Here is a 27,279-nt window from a genome sequence, read left to right as displayed (position 1 = left end):
CATCTCAGCACCTGCTGCTGGGGGGGGGGGGGGGGGGGGGGGGGGGGGGGGGGGGGGGGGGGGGTTGTCTGTCTGGACGGCTGCTCGGGACTACTTAATGGTCTGCAGTCAGCTGGAGAGACGGGACTGGTGGGTGCGGCAGAGGGATGGAGAGTGGACAGGGGGTCTCTGTCTGCTGGGACAATTAAAGTGGGCAGGGAGAGCAGAGGTCACATGGGAGTGTGCTGTGTGAATGCCCTTAAATCCACGAGGTGGGGGTGAGAGTGCCTTTTAGGATTTGGAGAGGGGTGGTGTGTGATCGCCTGCTGGAATGCTGCACAATTGTAAAAATTCGAAACAGCTTGCAAATCACATGACTATTATTTTTGAGTTGCCTGAAATTTTTCAAAATAAAAGCATTTGCTAACCTCATGAAATCAAGTCAAACGCAGCTGATGGCTGACAAAAATGTACAAGTGTCTCTGTGTGTCTGTGTACATTCCCCTTTAAACTCTGAGCCAGCTGGCCTCCAAGGCAGACACACATCTGACAGGACACAACTAGGTCAGTCCAGTGTGTTCTCCCTGCTGCACAGCCACTTCATCTTTCTACATGTGCTTGAGTTTGCATGCGTGCAAATACAAAAGTGAACCATCGCAGTAACACATCCCCGAGGGCCCGCGTAACCTCAGCATAGGTCAAAAATCTGTCCTCAGCCAAGAGTTCATCTTTAACTTGCAGCAGCACAAAGAAAGGAAAACTTCGGCTCGGTATGTTCAGAATACATTAAGAATGATATATTTGTATTTTTGGGAAAAAAAGGAAAAATAATCCAATTTCCAAATAATTAAATATATATCATGTTCATGTAAATTTCAAAACAGACTTGTCAGCAAAGTAGAACTTATATCCATTTATCTTGAACACCGTTTTACCAATTTAGGACGGCATGACTTATTTTCACTGTACAAATAATAAAGCAAGCTTTTTTAAACATCATCCTATGCAAACATCATGACCAACTGAAACCAGGGGGTCGACGTTCAAAGCACAGAATCATTAATTTTGTTACAATGTCGTCTATTCTCTCAATTACGTACACCAAAACCATCGCAACAGCAGTTCATTTGGCTGGAGGCGATTAGCCGAGCAGACAGGGGGGAACAGGCTGTGGATCGGCAGCCCTCGAGACAACAACAAGGGTAAAGAGGAGGTAAAAACCCGGCGAATGGCTACTCTGCCACAGGCTGTGTTGTACTGGGAGACCCTTGGGAAAATCACTGAGGCCAACCAAGACAAGAAATGCTGTGCTCCGACAATAATAAGGACGTTATAGGTTAATGCACACAACCAGGGCATCTAAACTCGTGTGGAGCCCAAAAGACAAACTTATTCCTTCAGATCTCAAGGCTGAGCTGTGGCGTTTCTCTTCAGTGAGTTTAGCCTGCAGCCAAATTTAGCTGGCACACAGCTGAGGAAACTGCACCACACAGCTGAGACGAGAAATACTATCGCAATACCAATACATTGAATATTAATCGAAAGATTTTTTTCCCCCCTTGAATTAAATATGACTATACATCTAGGAAACATGGATTAATTCATTTTAAGGGCTGAGTTCAGCTTAAAACAAACTCAAATTACAAAATAACTTCCATTAATTTAGTGGCTGGACAAGTCCCATTTTGATGTTATGGCCTGGAGCTTTAAAACAGAACAACAGAGCATGAAGGAGCTGCCTCCGTAACGCTACGGGCTGAACATTTCTTACTAGTTAGCCATGTACCACAGCTGCTGCACATTTGTTTACAGGACGCCCAGTGTTCTCACAGCACATGTTGAGTCAGTAATGAAAGGCAGCACAGAGCAGCAATGTAGCACCGACCGAAAAGAAAAAAGTAAGAGAACAGGAGAAAATGAGGATAAACTCAAAGGCGCCAGCAGATTCTTAAAAACGAGTGGATTATGGTAGAAGACATGGCACTGTTACTCGTGTGATTTTGGACATCAGGCAGATGTTTATGACAAACACCACAGCACAAAATACAAACCAAGAAAAAAATGTGACGACAGATTTGGGATGGCAAAAAAAAAAAAAAAAAAAAAAAAAAAAAAAAAACCCGCAGCAACAAAGTTGAAAACTGCAACAGCAAAATCTCAACTGAGCATATAAAATAAAACTTAAGAACTGCAATTTTAATAATGATATAAATAAGTCAAGGCTATGGTTAAGCAACACATTACTTGCATACTTAAACCCAAAATCCAAAGCACAATGAGACCCTGAGGGCATGTTCAGTATTACTGATCTTAGGGGCCAACAAAAGAGTTCATTAAAAGCCTACCGCTGGCTATAAAGGTCTGAGGAGGAAGTATTCCTGCGAATCACCAAAAGAAAAGAAAAAAAAAAAAACTGCATGCAGATGCTAAAAAAGCTCAACTATCTTCTCCTCCCTTACACACTCAGAATTTTCTAGGCTTTTGGGGGAAACACAGACACACATACAACCTGTATCCTCTCTGAATGCTCAAGAAAAACAAGAGAAACGGTCAGCTGGAAATTTAAGCTGGCCGGCTTGCCCACCTAATGCTTGTGCTCAACCTATTCATTACCATTTCCTGACACGGGGGGAGCATGAGATGATAAACACCAATGATAATCACCACTATTTATTGTGCATACAATGCAGAAAAGCTGTCAGCGCTACTTTGCATCAAGCTGCATCTCCAGCAAAAATGAACTGAATCCAAGGTCTCAAGTGATGAAGCAAAGGAATCAATTGAAAGGCTGTGAAAACACGTTTGTGTGTATTTCTATCTGCATATGGGAATTCTCAGATCAACGTAGACAACTTACAACCAGCATGCACCAAAGTAATAAATAAATTTCCATCTAAGTGAATTTGGAATGAAAAAATTAATCTTGTTAATCCAAACAACAACCACAAAAAGGCAAAAGAAAACAAATATGTCATCAGATCTGTTGGAGGGCAATGATTTCACTATACTGACACAAACCTGGGAGGTGTCTGCCCGCAGTAGACGTGGCAGAGTTTGGGGTAGTGCTGCTGGTACTTGTAGAAGAAGGAAAGTAAGAAGAGGGTGAGGAGGAGGAGGAGGAGGAGGAAGAGGAGAAAGTGAGAGCGCTGAGGGCTCCTGAAGGCAGTGGCTGGCCTCTCTTCAGTAGCTGCTTGTGCTCCTGCTGACGGAAGCGTGGGGGCACCTCTCTGGGCGGGTAGCGAGCACTGGCACAGGACAACTGGCTCTGCTGCTGAGGGGGAGTCTGAGTCTGGAGCTGGCTACTGCAGGAGGTGCGCTTGCCATTGCCAGGAGAGGAGGAGGAGGAGGAGGAGGAGGAGGAGGAGGAGGAGGAGGAAGAGGAGGAGGAGGAGGACAGGGACAGCGTGGGGCTGGCGGGGTGGAGGTGGTGGGATGGGCCGGGACGGGGCTTAGTGGGAGCAGGCTCTGGCACTGGACAGATACAATACACGGGCACACACGCATTCACACACAGAAAGACACATGCAGGTAGCAAGGTATTAATGTCTGGGTTAACGCACTATTAGTCCTTTATATGAGACAAAGGGAGGAAAAAAATATTAGCTCAACAGTCCTGCTTTGTCTTTCAGAATCTTTCAACACAGATAAGACAAGTCCTCCCAAAGCTAAAATGTGCTTTCCATTATTTTCAAATGAACACCACATGTCAGGTCTTACCTAAGTTATATTTACAGTACGTGCACTCAGAGTGAAACCTAAAATATTTATGGGGAAGATCTCTAAAGAGTATCACATTTTTATTTGCACCACATGTTCATGCCTTCTCTGTACACGTAACTTTGTGTAACACACTGTATGTAATGCGCTCTGCAGGTGTTCTCAGGAGGTTGAGCTGCATCCCTGTGTGTTTGTGTCGACGTTCGCCGTCAGTGAACTGCCTTATGCAGCCTGTTGTTGAACATATGTTACTCGGCCAGATGCGCACCATGAAAAGGTCATATTTTTTTTCTGCTGACTGAACGCAAAAACACAGACGAAGACAGCTCCTTTAAGATTATCCCCGCATGCGCGAACACACACACACCTCACCTTTCCCTGCTGGTTTGGCCTCAATCTGACCCCTTCCCTGTGGTTACAGTGGCCATCCAGTCATGTAATTGAGTGTGAGCCTGAAAGGTGTTGTTATTAGCAGAACTTGGAATAGCTAGTCACAAAACAGATCGCTTTTGCTAAAGTTCGTCTCTCCAGGGTGCAACAAGGAAGAGGATAAAAAAAAAAAAGTTAATTTTTATTGCTGTGAGTCTGTGCCGTTTGTGCAAATGAGAGCTAATAGAGAGGAACAATAACTCAGATCTGTGTCGACTGTTTTCCACTAGCTAGTGAAACAAGAGCTGCTGTGAATTAGTTTTCTTGGTCCAGGGGTAAATGTATGATGAATAGTTGATGATGTTGTTTTCTACAGTCCCCTGGTAGTCCGGACCGTTGTACACAACAGCTGAGGCTGCTTTCACTCGAGGGATGAACAGAGTTTTCGAAAGGGGGGGGGAGAGAAAAGGGGGTGGCGCCCTTTAAAAACGGGAAACAAATGGGATAGAAGTAATTTGTTAATTAAAGCTTCAATCTTTCCAGTGTCGCGGTCTGAACTATGAATACAATATTCCTACACCGCAGTTCTTGCAATTAACCACGCAGTGACATTTGCACGGGGCAACAGCACCACACCGGAGGTTAAAATAAATTCATAGCGTGGAGGTATTTGCTGCGCTTGCCAAGAACTTGTCTGAAAGCGTGGCCTAAAAAACAGAGGGCCTCTGGGGCTGCTGAAGCACAGACAGGGCTGTAACGGGCAGGAAGCTCACACTTGCACCAATGGAAAATGTCAAGATACAACCGCTTCACAGGAAGAATAAACATTTAAATTTCTAAAGCTAAAATACCTGAAGGAGAGAGAGACTCCCCTCCAGCAGAATCTGCCTTGCTGTTGGCTTGTAGCTGCAGCTGGTGACGCACATCTCTGATTAAATTCAGCTCTGCCCGCCTGACACCGTGCGAGCCAATCAGACCGCAGCACAGCGGGTACACAGCACCCTGCCCCCTTTCTTCACTGTCCGACCCACTTTGTTTCCACCCGTTTCATGCCCGAGTCTTTCCCTCTGCAGGCCGCTCCACAACCTTGAAGCTATTTCTATACTGAACTTTATCATTGTTTTTTTTCCCTGTCCGATGCTACTCTCCTTTATACCAACTGACTTCCGTTTGAGAGAGAAAATTCTAAGTTTAAGTCTGGGTTGGGACTTTCTGTTTGGAGTTGCATGTTTACTTCCATCAATAGCTTTAATGAATTGTGCAGAAAGAAAAATAACTCATGCCACTTTTCAAGTGTTTCAAGCAAAAACAATTACCTAATAGTGATTGAATCATTGACCATTGTTTCTCTTGTAGTCTATGTTTATACATGAAATGTACGTCGATACAAGAAATAAAGAATGTACCTGTCTGTCCCATTTCTTTCCCTTTCCGTTCCCTCACCCCAACCAGACTAGCAGAAAGCCGCCAACTCTGAGCCTGGTTCTGCAAAGGTTTCTTCCTTTGAAAAGGGAGTTTTTCCCTTTCCACAGTTGCTTATGCTTGCTCATGTGGATCTGTTGGGATTTCTCTGTAAAAGTGTCTAGAAATGACTGTCGTAATTGGCACTTTATAAATAAAGCTGAATTGAATTGAATTCAAGTCCAGTGACATGCTAGTTTCTGCATATTTACATATGTTACATTTCATTACAATGCACGAAGGTAGTGTCACATATTTCCGAAGGCCTTTATGTCGTGTTTAAACACCAGTTCCCTCATGATGGAGATGACAATAAAAATACAAAGTCTTTACAGTTGAACAAATTCATCTGAAAGTTGAGCATCAAAAACATGCTTGCAGAGAAAGACACAACAACCTCTTGTTTTTCAAGAAAGGTGCTGCCATGACACTATCCAGCTGGGTAGTGTGTAACCATCTTTGGTATAATCTGTATTTAACAAGCATATCAGAATTGAAAATGAGAATCATCATTCTCCTGAGAGGGAAGGGATACGTGTGTCTGTGGGGTGTGTGCCGTCTCTCATGCACAGACACACACTCACAAATGAGACAGCAAAAACGACAGTGTGAACCCGTTAGAGGTGAGGGAAATAATGTGTATGAGGCACCGCAGCCCTCTAACCGGCACAAACATAAATACATTTAATGAGACACGTCTTTCATTTCGAGGAGGGCGAGTCTTAATCCATGATGGATGGGTAAGTGCTTTTGAAGAGGTGGGGGTGGGGTTTACAGTTAACACACACGCGCACACACACAAAAAAGACAACCAATGAGAAAATTGGGAGAAAAGGGGGGAAATCCCCGAGATGAGAGTGTGTCTTTTAAAGATTAAAGGAGAGTATTAACACTCCGCTGGTAGCACTCAGTGCCCATGAAAGTCAAAGAAACTCACACGGTAAATTTGTGACGTTTCATGTTATTGAATTTTAATTCCCGCGGATGGCTTGCGGTTTTGAGAACCAGAGTTTCTCTGCTCATTCAAAGCTTTTACAAGTACAGCTTTCCAGATCTTTCAAATATCATAAAAACAAAAGAACTTAAAATCAGCATGTTTGCTGATTACAAGACCCAGCTTAATACAGACTTTTACTTTATGATCATTGTAAAAACAACAAAAGCATCTCACTCAATTCTTTACCAATGAACCTTTGCAACCAGAATTCAAGGAAACTGATCTCCCAAATCTTTAAAAGACAACTGAAATAAGTCAAGGATGAAGTATCACTTATCTGTATCAACTTTAAAGAACCTTGGTTATGAACCAATGAAGCACAGAGACATCATTTTACTGTCCTGACTGGCAGGGCTAAAAACAGACCTATTGAAGTTATCGTAATGAGTGTGAAACATGCTGTGAATTCCAAATGATGGTGGCAACAGTGTTACAGATAACTGAAGCTGAAACTGAGAGCCAATTAAAGAAGCGTCTATATCAACCTCACTGTGAATTCCATGAACTTCTCCCGCTGAAGCACTCACAGCAACCTTGTAGCAAAGTTTTGATTAAAGCCTTTCTTTGCACTAAATGTTTAATTACACTGAGTAGGAGAGAATGAGACAAGTAAGCTCTGTAAGTAGGGGATTTAGGTGATGCTGCAAAAGAAAATGCAATGGAAATACATGAAAGAATCAGGAATAGAAACGCAACTGCACAAGTAAGGCTGATGTGGGGCGCACATTTTCTGCTGTTACAAAGAACTCGTTGGCTGCATGAGCCTGGTGTCAGGCAGTGCAGGTTTCCACATCTCCTGTGTCTATTGTCTGCAGAACCACTTTATTATGCAGTCATGTTTATAGAAGGGGGGAGGGAAAGATTCAGCACAATCTTAAACGCACAACACAATGGTGCATTTCTAGAATCCAATACCGACTGAGCAGTAAAGAAAACTCTGTTTTCATAGGGTTTAACATCTGTACATGGCAAATTTAGATGTGCTGCACTTCTGTAAGAGGCTATGAAAAAAACAAAACAAACACGTGTTTGTGTGTGTCAGCAGTGTCAAAAAAAAGCACAGACGCAAATACTTGGACTTACTGGATAAAAAAAAGCATCACACTTAAATTAAAAAAAAAAAAAAAAAGGTTGTCGTAGCTAATCTTATTCACAAAAGGCAAATATATGTGCATGTGTTAATTGATGCATTTAAGTGGTCAAGTGGGTGTGTCTGTAGAAGGGCCCATCTGTCAGTATTAGTATGAAAAAAAAAAAAATCCCTATCACAGACACGCAAACTAAAGGAAAGAAATTCTCACCCCTCACCCATCTTATAATGGGCCGTTGCTATAGAGACTGACAGTTGCCTAATGCACTTCCATGTGCCTCTTGTGACCCCTGTGCCTCCTGTGATCCCCTTCCTGCATCACGCCTCTTCCAGCCTCTCTCCAATTAACGTAGTTGCTTTAAGTACTTTTTTTTTTTTTTTTTTACATTTTCAATCTGTAAAGTTCCATTTCAAAAATGAAACAATTACTTGGTCATTCTCAAACTTGAGGGCACATAAGGGAAAAAAGCTGCATTAAAAATCTTAGCTACGCTGCTACAAGAAATATTTTTGCTATACCTTTTCTTAACCTTAATAGTAGTTAAGCCACACTGAGTGGGGAGCTTTAACATGATCAAACTGAGGTCAGTGCTTGAGGGCAACAGCTGCCGGAGGAGACGTGACTTCTGAATTCAAAAGCCCATGTGGGAGGTGTGAATGCTGCACCACTACTTCTTCTCACGGTACAGTATCAAAGCATCACCAAGCCTTGTTTGTCAACAACAGAGGCAGCAGTGAGAGACTCTAAACACAGAGAATACTAGTTAAAAAAAAAAAACAAAGAAAAAGAATTATAATTACAGAGTATAAAACTGCTGATGTTTGAGTTGGAAAAAAAAAAGCACCAACAATGCCAATGCAGTGGGAGGTGTTCTAAATGGCAATATTGCAGTAATAATAATAATGAGAAGTCTCAAATCTTTTGGTGCCAACATACTAATGACTTTCATCAGCCACTGCCTTTGGGTTCATTAGGTTCAAGGTACACCAGCAGTGATTTGACTACCAATCAATTTCTTATGCGCACTTCTTTTATGACCACAACTCCAAGGCATTGCAGTCTTACACTATACAAGCAGCAGAAACAATCTCATTAAGATAACGGCTGTAATAAAATACCATCTGGACAATTTTTGTGCCCCTCTTTGTCGTCTAACGGCCATTTCACTGCGGTTCATGTGAAGAAGAAGAGAAGCCCTGTCTGCTGACATGCAGTCTTTGAACCTTACAGACACACACAAATGCCTCGCCCTCAAAACACAGGCTGAACTGTCATTCATATCAGCTGTGCTACATCCTATTAATCTGCCTGATATTTGACATGAAGCGGCTCACTGCCGGGGCAGGAAAGAGGGTGGGGGAGGGACGAGGGGAAGTGAATAGGCTCTCTTGTCGGCAGCTTGTGAGTGATCATACAACATGAACACACAGAGAGGAAAGCATTGTTTAAGTCTGAGCGCCCCTCTTGTTCCCTTTATCTCTGCCCCAGTCTCTCCCTCCATCCCTCACTCTCCTCTAGCACTTGACATGCATGTGGGCCGAGCACACAGGGGGTAGAAGCAAAACAATTATGCTTCGCAGTCATAAATCCACGGGACGTAATTCACAAGCCATTCACTATTAATTCATTGAGTGTTTATAAATGTGGTTAACTGAAGAAAAAAAAAAGCGACCCGAATGCTAAAGTAAATTAGCCTCTAATTAGATTGCAATTCATGAAATTCCATTTTAAAAGTGTTGACGCAATTAATAGCATGTGAAATTGCAAATTAATCCCGTACAGAATAAAGGGACACACTCGTGTTTGTGCGCCTCTCTCGGCACTTTGAAAAACATAATGCTGTTATTACCATGGTGACACCGTGTAAATATGTTTCTTCTCAGATGTGGTCGCTGGGGCCCAGCGTAAGCGGAGCAAAGTGGATCAGGCGGAAGTAACAGTGAGAGGAAGGTGAGAGACGTGGTAGAGACGGACGAGCACTGAATCAGTTCTCTCACTCTGCAGCAGGCAAAAATTTGTGAAGATCCAAAATGAAGAGGCTGGATGTTCAGATTGCAGACACACAGCAGCATTACTGAGGTTTATCTGCTTATTTTGTATTTGCGGTGTAAAGTACACTAAGCTAATTTCAACAATATTAGCATGCGTATGGTGTGTAGTGCATGGCACCACAAATCTACCTACAGGCTCAAACTTACTGTGAGGACAGAAGGTGCACATATTTTCAATGTGCCACGGCCATTTAGGAGCATGTATCTGCAGCCTGACAGACACATTTATTTCTTAGACACTCCTGAGAGTGTATGTGTGAATGTTGGCATATGCATGTTTTTGTCAAGGTTGGTAGGTATGTGCAGCAGTCAAACTGACTGATTATGATTGCGGTGGTGGCAGAGATTGTGATAAAGCTGCGTGTGAGCCGAGGGTGAATAATCAGCATCCCTCCGAGGTAATGGGGAGCCGGAGGGAGGGGTGGAAGGGCCCTGCATTAGAGGTCCAGCTTTTGTGTGTGTGTGTGTGTGTGTGTGTGTGTGTGTGTGGGCTGGGGCAATGGGACACTGCCTCCTGGAACCCTGCCTTCGCTGAAGCTCCATGCCTAATAGGGGGCAGAGAAGTTAATTCCAGTGCGCCGGAGCTTTATCTCATTTTCATACATATGAACGCGCCAGGCCGAGATCGATTACCGCAAACAAATTGAAATGCCTGGGACCAAGAAGGCCTGCCGAGAGGAAAGCCGGGGAAAAAAAAAAAAAAAAAAAAGACTGTGTGGATCGAGGGGGGTGGTGGTGTGCATGTGTATGTGACTATGAATTTCTGAAAGTGTATAAGGAAGGCAGAATGCACTGATATGGATGGAAAGACACAAATCACTACCGCATACTGATTTTCTCCCTTCCTGAATACACACACACACACACACACACACCTCTATTATTTAGTGTCACGCATGAAAACCCATCTCATTCCAGTTGACGCCACGTTCCTTTTAACAGATATTACAGATGGGAGGTTATGAGCAAACTCACAGAAGTCCTGATGGCTTGCTGAACGATTAGTCTTCAAACAGGCCCTCTCCTTCTCTACTTTCTTTATCTTTCGGTCTGCACGAGTACCCACCACATACACACAATCAGCTTTCCATTCTCTCTCCCACTCTCTCGCTCTCATTAAACATACCATAAAGTAAATGTCCATGTCATTAGTCGTCTCCTGTATTAGTGCTGTCACTGACTCTTGACGGTCATTTTTGGCACTCATCTACAGCGCTAAATGCACCATTACTTTCTTTTCTCTTCACTTTTGGTTTCACTCACCCACAAAACAGCTAATTCCGCAACCCTATTCCCCTCTTTTAGCCAAGCAGAGTTGTCAATATTTACTCTTTAACACTCATCACTTCATGTAACATGTTTTGAGATTAGCAAGTGTTAGGAGTGTAATGTACTTTTTATGTTTTTAGCTATAATATGGCACATTGGATGCCAAATGTACGCATGAATATGTAAATATGAGCTAGATGCGTTTTATGTACTGTGCCACAATTTTAGATGGGAAAAAAGTAAAAGGACCTTAAAAACAGGCCATTCAGTTAACTTGGCAGTAACACGAGAGTGCACGATCATCAAGATGTAACATAGATATTTACTCCTCGTCAGTAACCATGCTTACATGAGACTTTTAATTTCTCTTCAATTCCAAATAATAGTCGATTGACCATGTAAACACCTCATTCCAAATTAAGTATTTATTCCAAATTAAACTTAATTCCAAATGAAGTGGCTGGTTTATTCTCATCTTAAAGCACAATTAAATAATTTCTCGACCATGTAAATCGAGGAATTGCAATCGAACGTACATATTCCAAGATGGCGACCCGGAGCGAGCCTTTGGCTTGAAGGAGACGATTTACTTATCGGCATCCAACACAAAGATGAATATTTTAATTCCAAATTACTTAATTTGGAATAACTTAATGCCAATTAAAAAAAAAAAAAACACCATGTAACTGTGGTCAGTATACTAGGAATATGGGTTATGAGATACAAGTCTTAATTCTGGATCCACATATGAAAACGCCATACTGATTTTAATTCACATGGAGAGTGAAAGTCTTAGTTTTAAAAATGTCTCTAATTCATCAGTTAAGACAAATATTTTGAAGACTCACGACTTTGTGGAATAGGCCAAGCTCACAGACAGCGCAGTGAAACAGAGGGAGAGTAATTAATTAGGCAGGTCAGAGACCAAGGCAAGCATTGGTGACCTTTGATAAAGCGCCACCGTTGCACCCAGATGGCCAAGCTGCTGCTCATACTGGGAGGGAGCTACCCTCGCAGACACACTGGGAAAGTCTGGAGACAGCCGCCTCGTATAACGCCGTCCTATTTCCCCCCCCCTTGGTCATGAAATAAGAAAAATAACATACGTGTTCAAGCTTTCTGTGCAACCGAGTACTGTTGGACAAAAATAATCTGGGAAGGTCTATGAGGTGATTAGGACCATTCCAGATCACAATCTCAAATCTTTTTATTGGGAACTTTAAACTACAAATAATTTAGAGAAAAAAAATAAGCACATAAAGTCAAATGGAGGAGATAAGAGTTTTTTATATGGCTGCAAATGGGCCAAAGTTAGGCATATTTTAAGATTTGAAGCCTGTTCAAAAACACAATAATCAAGATGTTCATTTATCTCCGATCCTAGCATAGCATGAATAGGGTGAATAGGGTGGGTTAAATGCAGACAAGTAATTTCCCCAAGAGGATCAATAAAGCATGATTTCTTTCTTTGCAAAAAAAAAATTAATTGTACACAAATCTTACGATCAAATAAAAACAGCAGAAGTAGCACATTTTAGGAGAAAACTAAAGACAATTCTGTGTAAATGTACAGGAAAAAAAAAATCTATTTGAGCATGTTAGGAGAACGCAGAGTGCATCCGAGGACAATGTTCCTTCAGCTTAACCGTCTCTGCGTTTCAGCTGATATCCAGTCACTTCTTTTATTCCTCTCTCCTCATTCTTACCCCATCCCCCCATCTTTTTTTTTTTACCAACACCACACTCGCTGAGCTGTCTGGGTGCCCTCACGCTTCAGTGCCTGGTGCTGCAGGCGTACTGAACGTCACTCTGCATTACACTTCACTGTATGTGCGTCTGTGTGTGTGTGTGTGTGTGTGTGTGTGTGTGTGAGAGTGTGTGTGTGTGTGTGTAAGAGAAACAAGAGAGTCAAACGGCACAATTGTGCATGCATGTGCAAAATGTGTGTCCATCTGTTTACAACAATGCTAAGAGCTACGTGCGTATACTACATGAGTAACATGTGTTAATCAGAGCTGACTAATGTACGACAGCGGCTGAGGGTAGATTCAGAAAAGGGTTTGTTTCTTTCATTGTGACACTCACCTTTGGGTTTCTGATCAGCAGCCTGCAGAAAAAGAAAGAAACTAACTTAAGAATTTAGAACACTGTAAATGTTTATCAATGATTTAAGAAAATACAGAGACAAAGACAAATGCATTTTCAGAGAAAGAAGCGTAGCAAAAAAAAAAAAAAAAAAAAAACCCTGACATTTACCTTTTTCTGAGCGACGTCCTTCTTGGTCTTTTCTTCTTGTTTTTTCTTTTTATTTTCTTCCATCAAATGGTTCTCTTTCTTTTGTTGCTAGCTTCTCTCAGCTGTGGAAAAAGAAAAGAAAAGAGAAATGAGCAAAAGAAAAGAGGCAATAAGGAGTAAACAAATCGCTGAGTGTTCTGCTGTTTTTGTGCAAACATTATGCAGGTCAAGAAGAATGAGGCAACCAGCAAGCTTCATACATGAGTGTGGAACAACAAGCTATAAGTTTTATTTAGATTGATTTTAGAGATGAAGAGGTGAGCACTTCTGGGCTGGACATTTTCAAGTATTGGTGAATTGTTTCATTGATTTAAAAAAAATAGCTAATGGAATCATGCCAGTCCTGTAGATAAAGTCTAAACAGATAAAACGTGTTGATAAAAGTGGACAGAAGGAAAAACAAAGTAAGGTTAGAATTGTTCCAGTGTGCAGTAATGTGAGAAATAGATCTGGCAGAGGCACAGGCACAGGAAGGAAGTGTCACACAGACGAAATACAACAGATAGAATCAAAAATACCAACAAATTGAAGAAATATCTCTCTTCATAGTGGGTCTATAGTTTGAACCAAACAATAAAAAAGTAATGGTGGATTATTATTGGTAGAAAGGTCCATTCTGAAGGTGTCCTTCCTCCAGGGAAGGCAATTACCAATTTTCACTCCAGAAATGAGTTAAATATGAAGTTTGCCCGGGGTGCCCAAATGCCTTCAGAGAGCTCCACGATATTCATGCACATCCACACCGCATGAAAAGGAGAAATAGCAGAATTTTATGTAAAAGAGTTCACGAGGGCATGCACATTGCATATAAACATGCCATGTCAAAACCTGAGCGTACTCGCTAAGTTAAAAAAAAAAAATCTTTCCACCCAGTCAACACTTTGAGCACCAGTCACAGTAGAAACTTCTGAGGAGCCCCTTACACCCAAGATCACAAACTAAATCAGATAAGATGCAAGAAGAGACTTCAGTTAAGAAAAAAGGGGAAAAAAGCAAAGGAAGAATGATAGTGTGGACTGTGAAAATGAAGGGCAACATGAAAGCAAAAGTTTAATGATAGCTACAAATGGCAAGGACATAAAAAGGCAAAGATTGAAGTAAAACCGAAAACTGACAGAATAGGGAATAGGACACAATGTCTTTTCACAAAGATCGGATTCCAATGGGCGTGAGTTAAACTAGCAAGATAGAAAACTGGAGGGCCAGGGGGAAACAGAGTACTTCATTTCAGCCTGTATTTCCTTTGGCTCAGCTACGGTAAAAACTCCTGGAAACTATTAGAGACCTGAGCTGGGAAACAGCGACTCAGTGTGAATGTGTTTAGTCTGCACCAAGTACAAAGGAATACTAATCTATATAACAGAAAGATGCCACATGAGATCATTGATGCCCCGCGCCCTAAAATGCTTTTCAAACATCCAAGTCAATCTAAAATAAATACTCTTTTATTGGCAAGCAGCTAACATAAATGTATATCCACACATGCCTGCCTTGTTACAGTCTGACACGCTTCATCATTGTGGGCTGTGGCTCTTTCAAAAACAATCATTCAAATGAAATCTGTTGCAAGACTAATAACAGTTTTATGGGGCTATCAGAGTATAGAAATTGTGAGATTATTATCTCCACTAACGATTGTGATTATTATAAACTAGTGATGCAGTCTAAAACTGTGAAGGATCATCAAGACAGCTGTCCAGCAAACTTTGCTTGGTTCAAGTTCATCACAGGTGAGAATTTGTTTTGAGCTGCGTCTCAGCTTCCAGAGCCCTCGAGGCGACGAGGTTGTGCTCCTCTGAAGACCAAACCCACATGATTTATTGAAGCAATAGTTAGATTAATAATGAAATTCATTATGTGAAGGTCTAATATTGATTAATGCAAACTGTCACTGACAAGTGCACAAAATATAAAAATGTGCCTTACACAGAGTCGAGATATGAATCAAAATCTGAATATGTGAATGAATCATAATGTTCATAACAGAAGATTAATGGAAGGCCTGCCTCCCACTGTGCTGCCCACTGGCAGGGGGAGGGAGCTGTCAATCAAGGAGACAGCAAAGGCAGTCTGATGCTGCAGTAGCGTCTATATGGCAGAAGAGAAAAAGACAAATCACATAAAGGTTAGAGATGGCTAGAGAAGCAGGAATGGCAGAAGAGTAGTGGCCACTGTTAAAAGAAGTCATATCTGCATTCATTTTTTTTTACTTCCTCTAATCTGGATTTTCAGATCCTCATTTCCTGTCCCCCCTCCACTGCTCTCTGCTTTACATTCAAACACACTCACAGTTCTATTTTTCATCCTGACTGTGTCATTGTGCTATCTCAGCAGCTTCGCCAGGGCTGTCCCCAGGTAATAAATAGGAGTTCGAATTATGTGTGGTTGGGTGTGTGTTTGCATGCATACCTATTACCATATGCAGTCTGTGTATCACCTGTATTAAATCGTATCTGGAGAAACTTACTTTCAATTCATTCTTGAGAATTTTTAACCACCTGAAACGAGACAATACATTCCCTCAACTACAACACATAACCAACTCTAAAACAAGCTAATCTGACACCGTTATCAGTGAATGAAAACTCAAAGTGACGGGACTCTGGCACAGAGAAAGATACACAAAGTGTGAGTAAGTAGAGAGTAGCTTTGAGATCAGTGTCAGATTTTTCTTTCATCATCTGGATAGAGCGTATGTCTTCACAGCAGACTGTGTCCTACTGTTACACTCATCCTTTTACCCTTGAAATGATGTTGGAGCGACTGTATCTAGTCACTGGTGTTGCTCTCACAAAGAGGCTTTGAGAAATTGGGTCAGGGACAAAAATACTATGACAAAACAACCACACAAGGCTGTAACGCTGTCCCAATTTCCCTGGTCCATCCTGCCAATACACTATGGAACCATTTTAATGTTTTCATCACTGAGACAGTATAGCTGGAAATGAGCCAAAGAGTAAAACTGCTGCGTGAAATAAGAGAGTGGCCAGTTGTCTTTTAAGCTGATGTAGTCGGTGCCAAAGTTAGCTTCACTGCTGACCTCTGTTGCCCTCACATCTACCCGTACCTGCCTCTCTGCCTCTCTCTCTGGCGCTGCCTCAGTACTGCTGACACGGGCGCTTTCTCTGAAGTGACCCTGGGTCGTTGCTGTGCTGCCTTTCAGCATCAGGTTCACCCTCAGCGGCAGAATGACACTGCAATTAGGCAAATTTAATGTCCTGTTTTGAGGTTACTGACCTACAAGGCTTGTGTGCCTTATTCAATCTATTCATATATTAAAGGCACCAAGATTAACATTGTCAATGTGACATGGCTCATAAAATTGGCTGGACGTTATTTCTTGAAATGCGTGGAAAAGTACATATTGGCAACATTTTTTATTAAGGCTGGTGAGAAAAAGAGACAAGTGCAAGTTTGGCCTAATCACAACTTTAGATAGAATGAGCAAAAATACTTAATTCTTGGGCAAGTGTCAAAACAAAATCACATTTTGCAATACATTTCTACGTGTACTAAATACACAATTTAATTCCCATAAGATGCAAAGCATTTTTTAAATGTTGATGCGCCTTTTCAATTTGAACCCTAATTCCACTAATTTAAACTAATGATCCTACATTGTCTGGGAGGCTTTTGTTATGAACTGACAAGAGCAAAATTCCAAATCTCAGCAAATCGAGGTCCCTGAAAAACTGCCAAGATCTGACACAGTGAAGCAGGATTTTCTCATATGCTGAACAAAACAGTTCTATACTTGGGGATGTGGGGCTAAGCTGCAGAGAAGGAGATGAGACAACAGAAATGCACTGTACAGGCTAGAAACTCAGAGCACACACGAGCCCCACATGAAAAAAAAAAAAACACAGACACACACAGGGAAGCAGTCTGTCTGATGCCTGTCTTCCTCCACGAGGGATGCAGAGAAGAGGGAGGTGGGAGTAGGAAGGGAGGGCAGGCGGAGGATGAAAGCAGACACAGAGCAATACCAATTAAGAACGACAGCCGCCGGAGAACCAGACAGGGCGCAGAGAGAAAGGAGAAAGACTGTGTTGGAAGAGGGTAAAGACAGAAGGAATCCTCACTGGAGACACGGAGGAGTTGGAAACAAAACTGAACGAAACACCGCTGAGACTGGCGGACGAGGAGCGACAGGATGACATGGAGGTGGGAGGCTAAAGTATCCATTCACCTTGAAGACGGGTGTCTGGAGACTCAAGGGGGAAAAAAAAACGAGGGGTGAGGGGAAGAAAATAGTGTAAGGGTGGTAGGGATTGAGAATGGGGGGTGCTACTGTGAAGACCCAGGAAGATAAGACAAAGGAGTAGTGGCATAGAGAGAGAGAGAGAGAGAGAGAGAGAGAGAGAGAGAGAGAGAGAGAGAGAGAGAGAGAGAGAGAGAGAGAAAACTTCAAAAGGAAAAGAAGTCCAATGAAAACATTCAGCTTCATGTGTTCGCACCAGCTGTCAGACCAACTGCAGACAAAACATCACTCGCAAAGGAGGAGGAAGAGGAAGAGGAAAGGACTTTCCTCTTTCAGCACCAAAAGTAATATGGTCAGACTGTGACCACAGAATGTGGTAAATCTACTCTCTACCACTGTTACCATTCAGCAAGCCACCCATTCCTGTGGCATTACAGAAGCCACAGGATTCTCCTGAGCCTCATTACATGGAACATTACGGGCAGCCCTTACCTGGGGAATAATACCTCAATACCTGCTACTGCTGCAAAAGACCTTAGCTACTCTCCACAAACGGGTGTGGGTGTGGATTTGTGTTTACTCAACCTGAACGGCTTGTGGAAAACAAGCCAGTAAATTCCACAGTTGATAAGCAGTCATAACAATGTAGGTATGTTTCTCTTTCCCTCAGACACAGAAATAGCCTCAGTGGCCACTTGGTTTGTAAGCAATCTGTGCATCCGAGCTTTGCTTCAAGAAGGTGGAGATAGCAGCTTGTGAAAACAGACAATACACTTTATTGCTACTAGACTGGACCCTGCTCAGTGAATCGTGGCAAAAAATACACTTGGTTGGCAAAATCCGCAGACACAGGACTGGCTGACTATGAACAGGTGGGTGTAGCGCAGAGATGAAGGGGGGGGGGGGGTTTGCAAGACAGAGAAAAAAGTCAAAGAATCAGATAGTAGGATAGTCTGAGCTGTGCTATAAATAACAGCTTTGAGGTTTGCCTCCAGAAAATTAGCTTGCAGTGTCTTGGCTGCTGCCTCTGCCAAGTCAATATGAAACTTTAGCATAGTGGCAGCTCATTAAATACAAAAACAGCACAACGCACAAGACCAAGCATGCCTGCTCCCCGCCATCACCACAGCTAAGGCGAAGAGAATTCAAGAAAAAGCTGTCAAGCTGACTGTGCTGGTATACATGCACACCTTCTTTCATGAGTGCTTTCTGCTCATTTCTATAAAAGTATGTATACATCCTCATGCACTTGACAAGACTTTGTTGTGCCCACTCCGCAAGCCAATAAAGGTATGCCTCAGTAGTGACACACCAACACTGATCAACACTTCTTTGGTTTGTAACCTGTAAAAGGCTTTAAATAACAATAACAAGTGTAATGCTCTAGTTTTTCAAGGGTTTAAACCTCACAAGTCTATAGGCTGCCAGATACACACAATGATAAACAAACTAAGACTCTGTATTCTTTTATATGCAATCTTGAAATGACGCATTGTCAAACTTTTTAGAGGCTCTCAAAATAGAAAATAAGAGACATTGAGAAACGAGGATGTACGGCCTCATTCATTGTCTGGTCCCTCAATACACATCAATCTTAAATCTTCTGAATCAGATTCACACATAAAAACACTTTCAAAACCTTTTAGGCTGCCTTGCAAATGGGACACTGTGCCCACATGATACTATTCCCATTTCTGGAAGACAAATATCAAAATTTACCACATTAGAAAAAACTAAATATCAAATGATTTGCTTCATCTGTACACTGACTCTTCTTCCTCTTTATTATATGTTATATTAATGAATGATAAATATAGCAAAGGAAACTAGTGAAGCTCAAAGGCTGCATTTTGTGCTCGCCTAAAAATTATGAGGTCTTGTGGAGGTAGAGAAGAACCTGGTGTGAGAATGGTCTTTTACTTTATTTCATTTTCAGAAGCTGCACAGCCTGTCCTCAGAGGCACCATCAAGCTGTTTAAAACCATAACAGCCAGTCTGAATCAAATGACAAATACCCATTCAACAAATCTAAACAGTGAACAGACAGGCCATGCAACATTCTGTATTCTAAGGATGACAATCAAGTGAAATACCTAATCCTTGCCTAAATTTTAACATGAAACCAAAAACCAAGTGGAACCTTCAAACCATCCCTCAAAAATGTGTCCAAAATTTCTCCACTGGCCAAAACATCCCATATTCCCAAGGTGTAAATCTCAGTCTCATCAAAATACAGCTGTCACACCACAAACACACAATGTCAATCAGTTTTGTGGCTGTCAACAGTGTCAACAGAGACTGAAAGACAGATAGAATTTAAGTGCTGAGATTATCTCTGAAGGGGGCAAGCCAAAAGGTAGGGGAAAAAGCGTAGATGGATGGGACGACAGAGGATTTACAAAAATTCAATAATACATCGTCAAGATGAGAAGATAGCAGAGGGATGAACCTTTTATTTTAAATCACTACTCAGCAGATAAGCATTGTAATTAGAGCTTCAAATACTAAAAAAAACTAATGCTGCTTTTAAGTTTCAAAACATCTATAAAGCAAATACATCACATGCCCAATAGCTTACATGCCCTAATTTTCACTGTTCACAGATACCCTGTTATCAAAGATCAAGCACACCAAGCCGCATTGAAATATCTCATGAATTGTTCTGAATAAACCATTTCTGTGAACAACTTTTTGTGTGTGTTTTTTTTAAATGATCTCTAATGAATGAAAAACAGTGAGTGGAAACACTCGAATTTCATTGACAGTACTCGAGTTGATGGACAATTCAGTCAAACAGTTGATCTAAGCTTACTTGCCTAAGCAGTGACCCCAGCACAGGAACAGGCAGCACATGCTAGTGCTATTTACATAGCCTTAACGGAGAGCTTTGGAACCGCCGTAGGGCCTAAGTCTTGTTACATAATGCGCAAGGCTGTCTAATGTTGGTTGGGAAAGGAGAACATTGTGGGTTGCATGTCCTGCATATTCTGTCAGTTTCCATGTGACCGCCATCTCCTGCTCTCCCCAATTAGCCAACATAGAGCAGGGGGAAGAACGGAGGCCCTCACCAAGCCCCAGCACATTGTACATTCTCCTGGACCCCCGCCAAGACTCACAGGCAGCGGCTCGCCGGGTTCAGCTACTCCCCACCTCCCCCTATCCCGTCCTGGCTTACCCCTGGTGGGCCCCCTAAGCCCCGGCCCCCTCTATTGGCATAAAACGTAGACGGGGGGGGGGGGAGATCCAGACTGTGTATGCAGGACTACTTGTTACAAGCAAATACCTGTGCCAAATGCTGGGTACTTTGTTTTGTTGCAGACATTCATCCACTAAATCATACTACAACCATTTCAGGCTTCTCAGCCTCCTATTAAAACTACTGCCAGAACAGGGCCAAGACTCACTCCTCCTATTGTGGGTTTACACACACAAACACTCATCATTTAGTACGATGGTCACCACAAGCACAATGGCCTGGCAAACCTTTATTTTGTCCCCATTGACATCAAAATAGCAATAGACAGAGCAGACGAAGAAGGTAATGTTTGTGCCAGCCAATCCAGCCGATTCTACTGTCAAAATTTCTCTACTGGAGCAGCACCCTGCGGTGGTGTTAAGCATATTATCTTCTAGGGTCCTGTTTCCACCTGGCATTAAAATGTGTCTTGGATTATCAACACAACACAAGTGACGAGCCCTAAAGACAAGCGGGAACAGGCAACAATGCATATTCACTCAAACCACTTCCTGAGGTGGTCTGGCACACATATGATCACATATGTTTATTAGCGGGAACAATATGAATCTTGAATGTACCATGGGACAGCGGCGTAGCCAGAAAATACGTCGCACGTCACCAGTGGCGGCTGGTGGTAAATTTCATAGTTGGGGTGCTTGATCATTCAATTTCAGCCAATATTCTGAGTGTTAACTTAAATATAGTGTATTTATAAACCAGATAGCTAAGCAGTGTGAAATTCACCCTGAGCGGCAGCCATCAAACAGCGCTGGTTGGTTTAATTTTATGTAATTCATTTCAATGGAATCACTATTAAAATCTGCCTCCCTGGGGCGATTTGTCCGACGCCCCAAGCTCTGATGCTCACTGCTGTGCTGTGCACTGGAGCGGTGAACTAGGTGATGTTAAAGGGTTATTGGATGAAACATGAAACAGCTAGCCAGGTACGCATGATATGGACAAGTGGAAACACCACTGCGTCTGGCCTTGCTACGTGTGCACGACTCACCCAAGACGAAGAATAGGCAACACCAGCACAACTCAAAGGGATTTACAATTGCCAACACAAAACCAGTTTTCAGTATCAGGAATGGGAATGAATTGAGTCAATGTCTTACTGAAAATAAATCTGAACAGACGAGACAATAGTGACACAGGAAAGGCAGTGCTAGTTCCACTTAACCTTGTAGTAAAAAAAAGTCTAATGGTAGCAATGTTATGGTAAGACCCTTGTTTTATTTTGTCTGTAAGGGGTCAGACAAGGGAAGGCAAGCCTTGGGTTTCCTCTTAAATAAATGATACTGCCCCTTCAGTGATAAGGGGTTGCAGATTGAGTTACTGCCAGGATATGTCCTTGTGGCTTTGTTATTATACACTCTAATCAAAACAGTGTCGAGATGCCAACAGCCTAGAGCCTGGTGAGATCCAAAGCCAAGATGGGTTATGGGTTTCCTGCTAGTGTGATGCCAAAATGACAAAAGTCATCATATAATTCATGCAGTCTGGGCCACAGGGAGAGACTGTGAGAGTAATATCAAAAACATCAAGATTAAGATAATTTACAATTCTGAAATGTTTCATCTGCATTTTCTGGACAGGTTTAGGGGCAGGCAGCAGATATTTCCCTGGCCTATACTGATAGAATATCTGTTCTTAAGAGATTATCTACTAACCTATATATAGGCTGTACCTGCCTCAGTGTGGGTTATCTTCAATGATTTGATTTACTCTCACTTATAACTTAAAACTACAAAGCTGGAGCACTTTCTAGAACTGCTTTTCGTAAGAACTGAGAGGAAACACTGACATCCATGTTGTATTGTGACATGTCTCACATAAGTAACCTAACCGTTGGTGCTCTAATGTAACAGACCTCCACATTTGCACTGGTGATCTTCAGACGGGCCACCTGCTGTGGGTTTAGCCTGCTGCTTGAGCAGTTGTTTGGCCATCTATGATGCTCTCATGAAAAATACGGTTTCCTATTGACATGTTTTACTCTCCTTTCTGTTTATCAAGTTGTTCTGTGCATATCAGATTAGCCCCGCAATATCTTTCTACAGACATCTCCCGGCATTCTTGTCAGCTCTATGGATGTGTATGTGTGGAAAAGAGGACCCTGGACCTTGGGTCAGAGCACAGCCCTGTGTGTGAGTCAGTTGGGTTTTTAGGGCATGTAAGAGGCAGCCCTCCACCTGATTAACAACTGTGTGGCATTAGCTAGTTGTCAGTTTTAACCTCGATGCGATGGACACAGCCCCATGGCACGAGCGACAATGGTCATAACACACATTCGTAACACCACATTTACATTCCAAGACAGAGCAGACATTCTCCCAATCATCTGCAGAGACAGCATGCCCTCCACACACAAATAGAATGCTCTCCATCCTATTGCAAATGCATGTGTGCCACTGCTGCTCGTGCACATTTTTCATTTCATCACCTCACTGGTGTGTGACGATAGAGATAAGACGGTGGTGACAGAGATGTCAGAGAGGGGGGGTATAAGGAAAAAGGGGTTTGAAATTGAACAGGAAATTATGTACTTCAATTAAGACACGAGGAGGAGATATTAAAAGCTATACTCCAGTGCCTGGGGATAGGATGCAGGAAAGGGGAACGCAATGGAAGGCGACAGTTCAATCAGACTCCCGGGCTTTTTCCACCGATCCAGGGGGAGGTGGAGGAAACAGAGACAGGACAGCTATGTTTAATAATGTACTTGGAATTAGTGTAGTGGAATGTACAACACTGTACAAGATACATGATGTGATAGAGTGATGTGGACGGCTACAGCCACAGCAATGGAAAAAATTTGGACTGAATTCAAGACTGCTTTTGTTACATAAAATAATACCTTCAACTTAAAACAGGGTGAAACAAACCTGGAGATTTTTTCTAAAAAATATATATACAATGTATCTCCCATAACATGACTCCACTATCCAGCAATCAAAAACTAGTAATACAAAATCATTGCCGTCTCAAAACTTCAGAGGGAGCCAGCTGAAGAAAACATCACATTACGCTCTCACATGTACAGAGTGTGTCCAAGTGTACTCCTCCAATCATGAAAGAGCTGTGATATAACACACAAGTTCCCAACATTTTTCAAGGATTTTCAAACAGACATAACAAACCAGGGTATTTACCAAGAGACATACTGAATATCCGAGAGCAGTGAATCGCTGCGTTTTTTAAGGTTTGTGACGATTTACAATATTGTGATGAAATCGCGCCACATTTAACTATTAATGGGTGTTCTGCGATGTGGCACCAGCAGCATGGTTGTTAACCGGGCTCGATGTCAACAGATAAATACATCCCATGCAGTGCAGGCGAACACTTACATTATCTTTATGTTTTTTTGTTTTTTGGTATGTAATCCAATGAATGTGCACAATTTGTTACATGATGTGCCATTTGTAAGGCGTCAAAGGCTTAGTGAAAGGATGTCAAACTTACCTTGCGTTAATCACAGCTTTGGCAGCTTTCAGTCAAAAGTCGATGCATGGCAGAGCAAAAAATATGCAGAAAATCATTCTCCGGTGTCTTTTTCTAAAGTTACCCGTAAAAAGAGGTGGAGCAGAGATTTAGTCTCAATTAAAGTCAGACTTGGTAAGATAAGCCGACTGCTGCTGAAGCAGCTTGGTGACAAGGAACCGAGGTAAACAACGGCTACACAGCCAGATATACACACAGCAAGTACGGTAATTATGCTTTCAGCAAGAAAGAAATTTCAAATATATATGCGGTGAAATTAAATTCGCCCAAAAAACACTTAGTTAAAACGTCACGATATAACGGGGGGCGGGGAAGGGGACGAAGCACCACTAATAACAAAAACAAAAAAACAAACCAACACGAATGACTTTTAAAAGCAGCTAAATTATGTAAAATAGCGTTAGCTGGTTGGCGTCCTAAAGTCGTCGACCGTGTCGAGGTTTTTTCGAACCAGAGAAATCAGGCAAAAAAAAAAAAAAAAAATCGCCGATCAGTTCTCGCGGAGCAAGCCGACGGCCGCCAGCCAGCCAACTTGTTTTAAAGTGCAAAAGAAATGTTTTTTTCTCCGTTTGTTTAAGTCGCCGATTGGACGACTAGCGACGGGCTGGCTACCGCGAAAGCAGAGTTGGTAGCGACTCCGGGGAAATACATTCTGTGTGGATCCAGACAGCGGAGCGGACACTCATGGTGGGCGTTCAGGGAGCTCTCGTTGACAGTGGTCTCGCAGCCATTTTGTTCAAACTAACAACACTGCAGCAGTCTGCCTCTCCTCCTCCCGGGGAGCGCCCACATCAGGAAGTGACTCCCGATACGTCACACGCGGCCAACCACAGCGCGAGACGGTAACTCCGCCCACCGGCCTAAGCTCCGCCCCCCACCTCCAGCTCTCCAAAACCTCCGAGCGGCCACTGAGGCTGGACAGAAGGGAAAAAAAACAGGACGGGAGGCAGGAGGAGGCTCGTGATTCCAGCAGCGTGCAGGAAACACCGTGTGCTTTAAAAAAAGAAACAAACGTCGTACTGTTGAAGAAACAGAGGAGGAAGTACAGAAAAAAGTACAGCCACTTAAAAAGAACTCTCCTCAGACTCTGATTGATGGATTTCTTTAGCAGAAGAGATTTAGTAGAAGAGATCTACTTAAAACAGCATTCCTCAGACAAACGTGGGGGTATTTCTAAAAATGGAGGTTTGTTGATATAAAATAGGATTTGACGTGGAGCTTCAACCATTGTGCTGCAACATCCATCACCCCCAGTATTCAACAGGCTTCTGACTTGCTTTGACACACACAACCTGTAATTTTGAAAAAAAAAACCAACCTTTTAAAGTACGTATATAATGTTTGCACATATGACCCACACAAAAATGTGTACCAGACCTTAATATCAATAATTTATACAGAATGCATATGGTATAAATAAATGCAGATCTAAAACTGGGGGTGTATCAGCAGCAACTCAGCCTGGTGCTAACCTCAAATAATATGGGTGAAACAGGGAATTCCCTGGGCAAGTTAATTTAACCAATCGCAGCACAAACACAGAGATGGATGGATGACAACCACTCACACAGATATTTTGGCATGGGGCCAATTTAGAGGCACCAATTAACCCAACATGCATGTCTTTAGATTGTTAGAGGAAGTCGGAGTACTCGGAGAAAACCCACGCAGGCTTGTGTGGGAGATTTAGGAAGTGAGGGATTGGCAAAGGATAAACTGTAGTCTTTGGTTGAAGGCAGGAATGCTCAGTTTGACATGTCAGCTATCCTGACTGAACCTCATGATAGCACAAGTATACCACCATGCCTGTATAAAATTACAATTCCATGTGCATTCACAGTGGCTGACACTTTATATCTTCTTTTTGAAAACCGGCAAGTCATTGTTAAGGTTTTAGTGTGCACAGCCATTTTTTTCCAGTTCATTATCATCACTTGCATCTGTTTTTAGTGAAAAGAGTCCCGCTAAAAGAAAGAGCATCAGATGTCTAGACAAGATGGAGGAACTTGTTCCTCAAGAGTTGGATGGCTGACCAATACTGAAAGTACAGGAGATCTGAAAGTCCAAAAAAACAGCAACTACAACTCTTCATTCACTCCTTCAGGTCATGACATTAGCATACAAGTAGTGCACAGAAATATAATAATTACGATTTGCTTTTTTTTCCCCCCGACAATGCCTGGCATTTTGATTTAACATCTAATTTGGAGACGAATGTCATGACAGCTCATCAATGTGAGCAACATTTTACCAGTGCATATGCAAAGTAAAGAACCTTTTATGTTTGAATATAATGTAATAAGTACAACATGTTGTGAAAACTACTTTAGAGTTAATAAAGTTTTATTATGATTCCACATGGCGATACAATAAAACTTAATGCAGCAGGTCAGTTGCAGTACATACAGTATCAAGTACAGAAGTCAAGAAACAGCATCAGTATTTATCAAGTTGTTCCATAAATGACACACGCATAGCTTATTACAGAGGTAAGTACTAATCACAGACGATACTAAAGGTATATAAGTGAAATGGTAAAAAAACAGCAGACTGTACTCAAGAAAAATAATAAAGAATATAATGTATTCAGTGAAGAAAACTGTACTTGAATGCTATTTGATCGCAAGCTTCTTGTGGTATAAATACAGAGTAGAATATATTGCCATACTTAGTGTGACTCGATATAAAAACTGTGACAAAAAAGCTTATGGATAAGATTCACCTAAATCTTTGAGCGTTTGGTATTTCCATCATTGACCTTATTCAAATGATCGAAATGCCTTTTAAAGGGCCTACCCCGGTTTGGGTTTTTTCTGGTTTTTTTTTTTTTTGCCCAAGATGACCTTTGTAAGAATCTCTTCATCACATGATGTCAAAAAACAAAATTTCTGGGCTATTCACAACATGATGGATGAGGTCACCCTTGGGCAACCTGAACAGCGATTGCAGCCGTCTCAGAAAGAATACGTGGCCCCTGTCCATTCTCTGCAGTCCTTTCTCATGGAAATGACCGCTCCATACACACATGCACACACGCACGCACGTAAACACATACGCACGCCCGCACGCATGCACACACACGCACAGTGTGGTGGGAACAGGTC

The 27,279-nt window shown here is 42.2% G+C and overlaps 1 protein-coding gene across 3 annotated transcripts in view; it reads right to left on the bottom strand.

Moving 5' to 3' along the window:
• The window catches only part of tnrc6c2 (trinucleotide repeat containing adaptor 6C2), a 45,202-nt gene extending 20,270 nt beyond the window's left edge, over positions 1-24,932 (bottom strand). For 2 of the 3 annotated variants that reach the window (XM_030094728.1, XM_030094729.1), the window contains exons 1-4: positions 24,137-24,932; positions 13,191-13,291; positions 13,020-13,041; positions 2,998-3,450 (exon numbers count right to left, since the gene is read on the bottom strand). In XM_030094728.1, the coding sequence (XP_029950588.1) occupies positions 2,998-3,450; positions 13,020-13,041; positions 13,191-13,253 (538 nt within the window). In that variant the 5' untranslated portion in view covers positions 13,254-13,291; positions 24,137-24,932. The remainder of the gene's footprint in view (positions 1-2,997; positions 3,451-13,019; positions 13,042-13,190; positions 13,292-24,136) is intronic. The other variant, XM_030094730.1, reaches the window with a different exon arrangement.
• Between the last annotated feature and the right edge of the window lie 2,347 nt (positions 24,933-27,279).

The sequence above is a fragment of the Salarias fasciatus genome, chromosome 6 (assembly GCF_902148845.1).
Source record: "Salarias fasciatus chromosome 6, fSalaFa1.1, whole genome shotgun sequence".
Taxonomy (NCBI): Eukaryota; Metazoa; Chordata; class Actinopteri; order Blenniiformes; family Blenniidae; genus Salarias; species Salarias fasciatus.
Note: the sequence above shows the minus strand (reverse complement) of the source record. Positions and strands in the feature narration are given on the sequence as shown.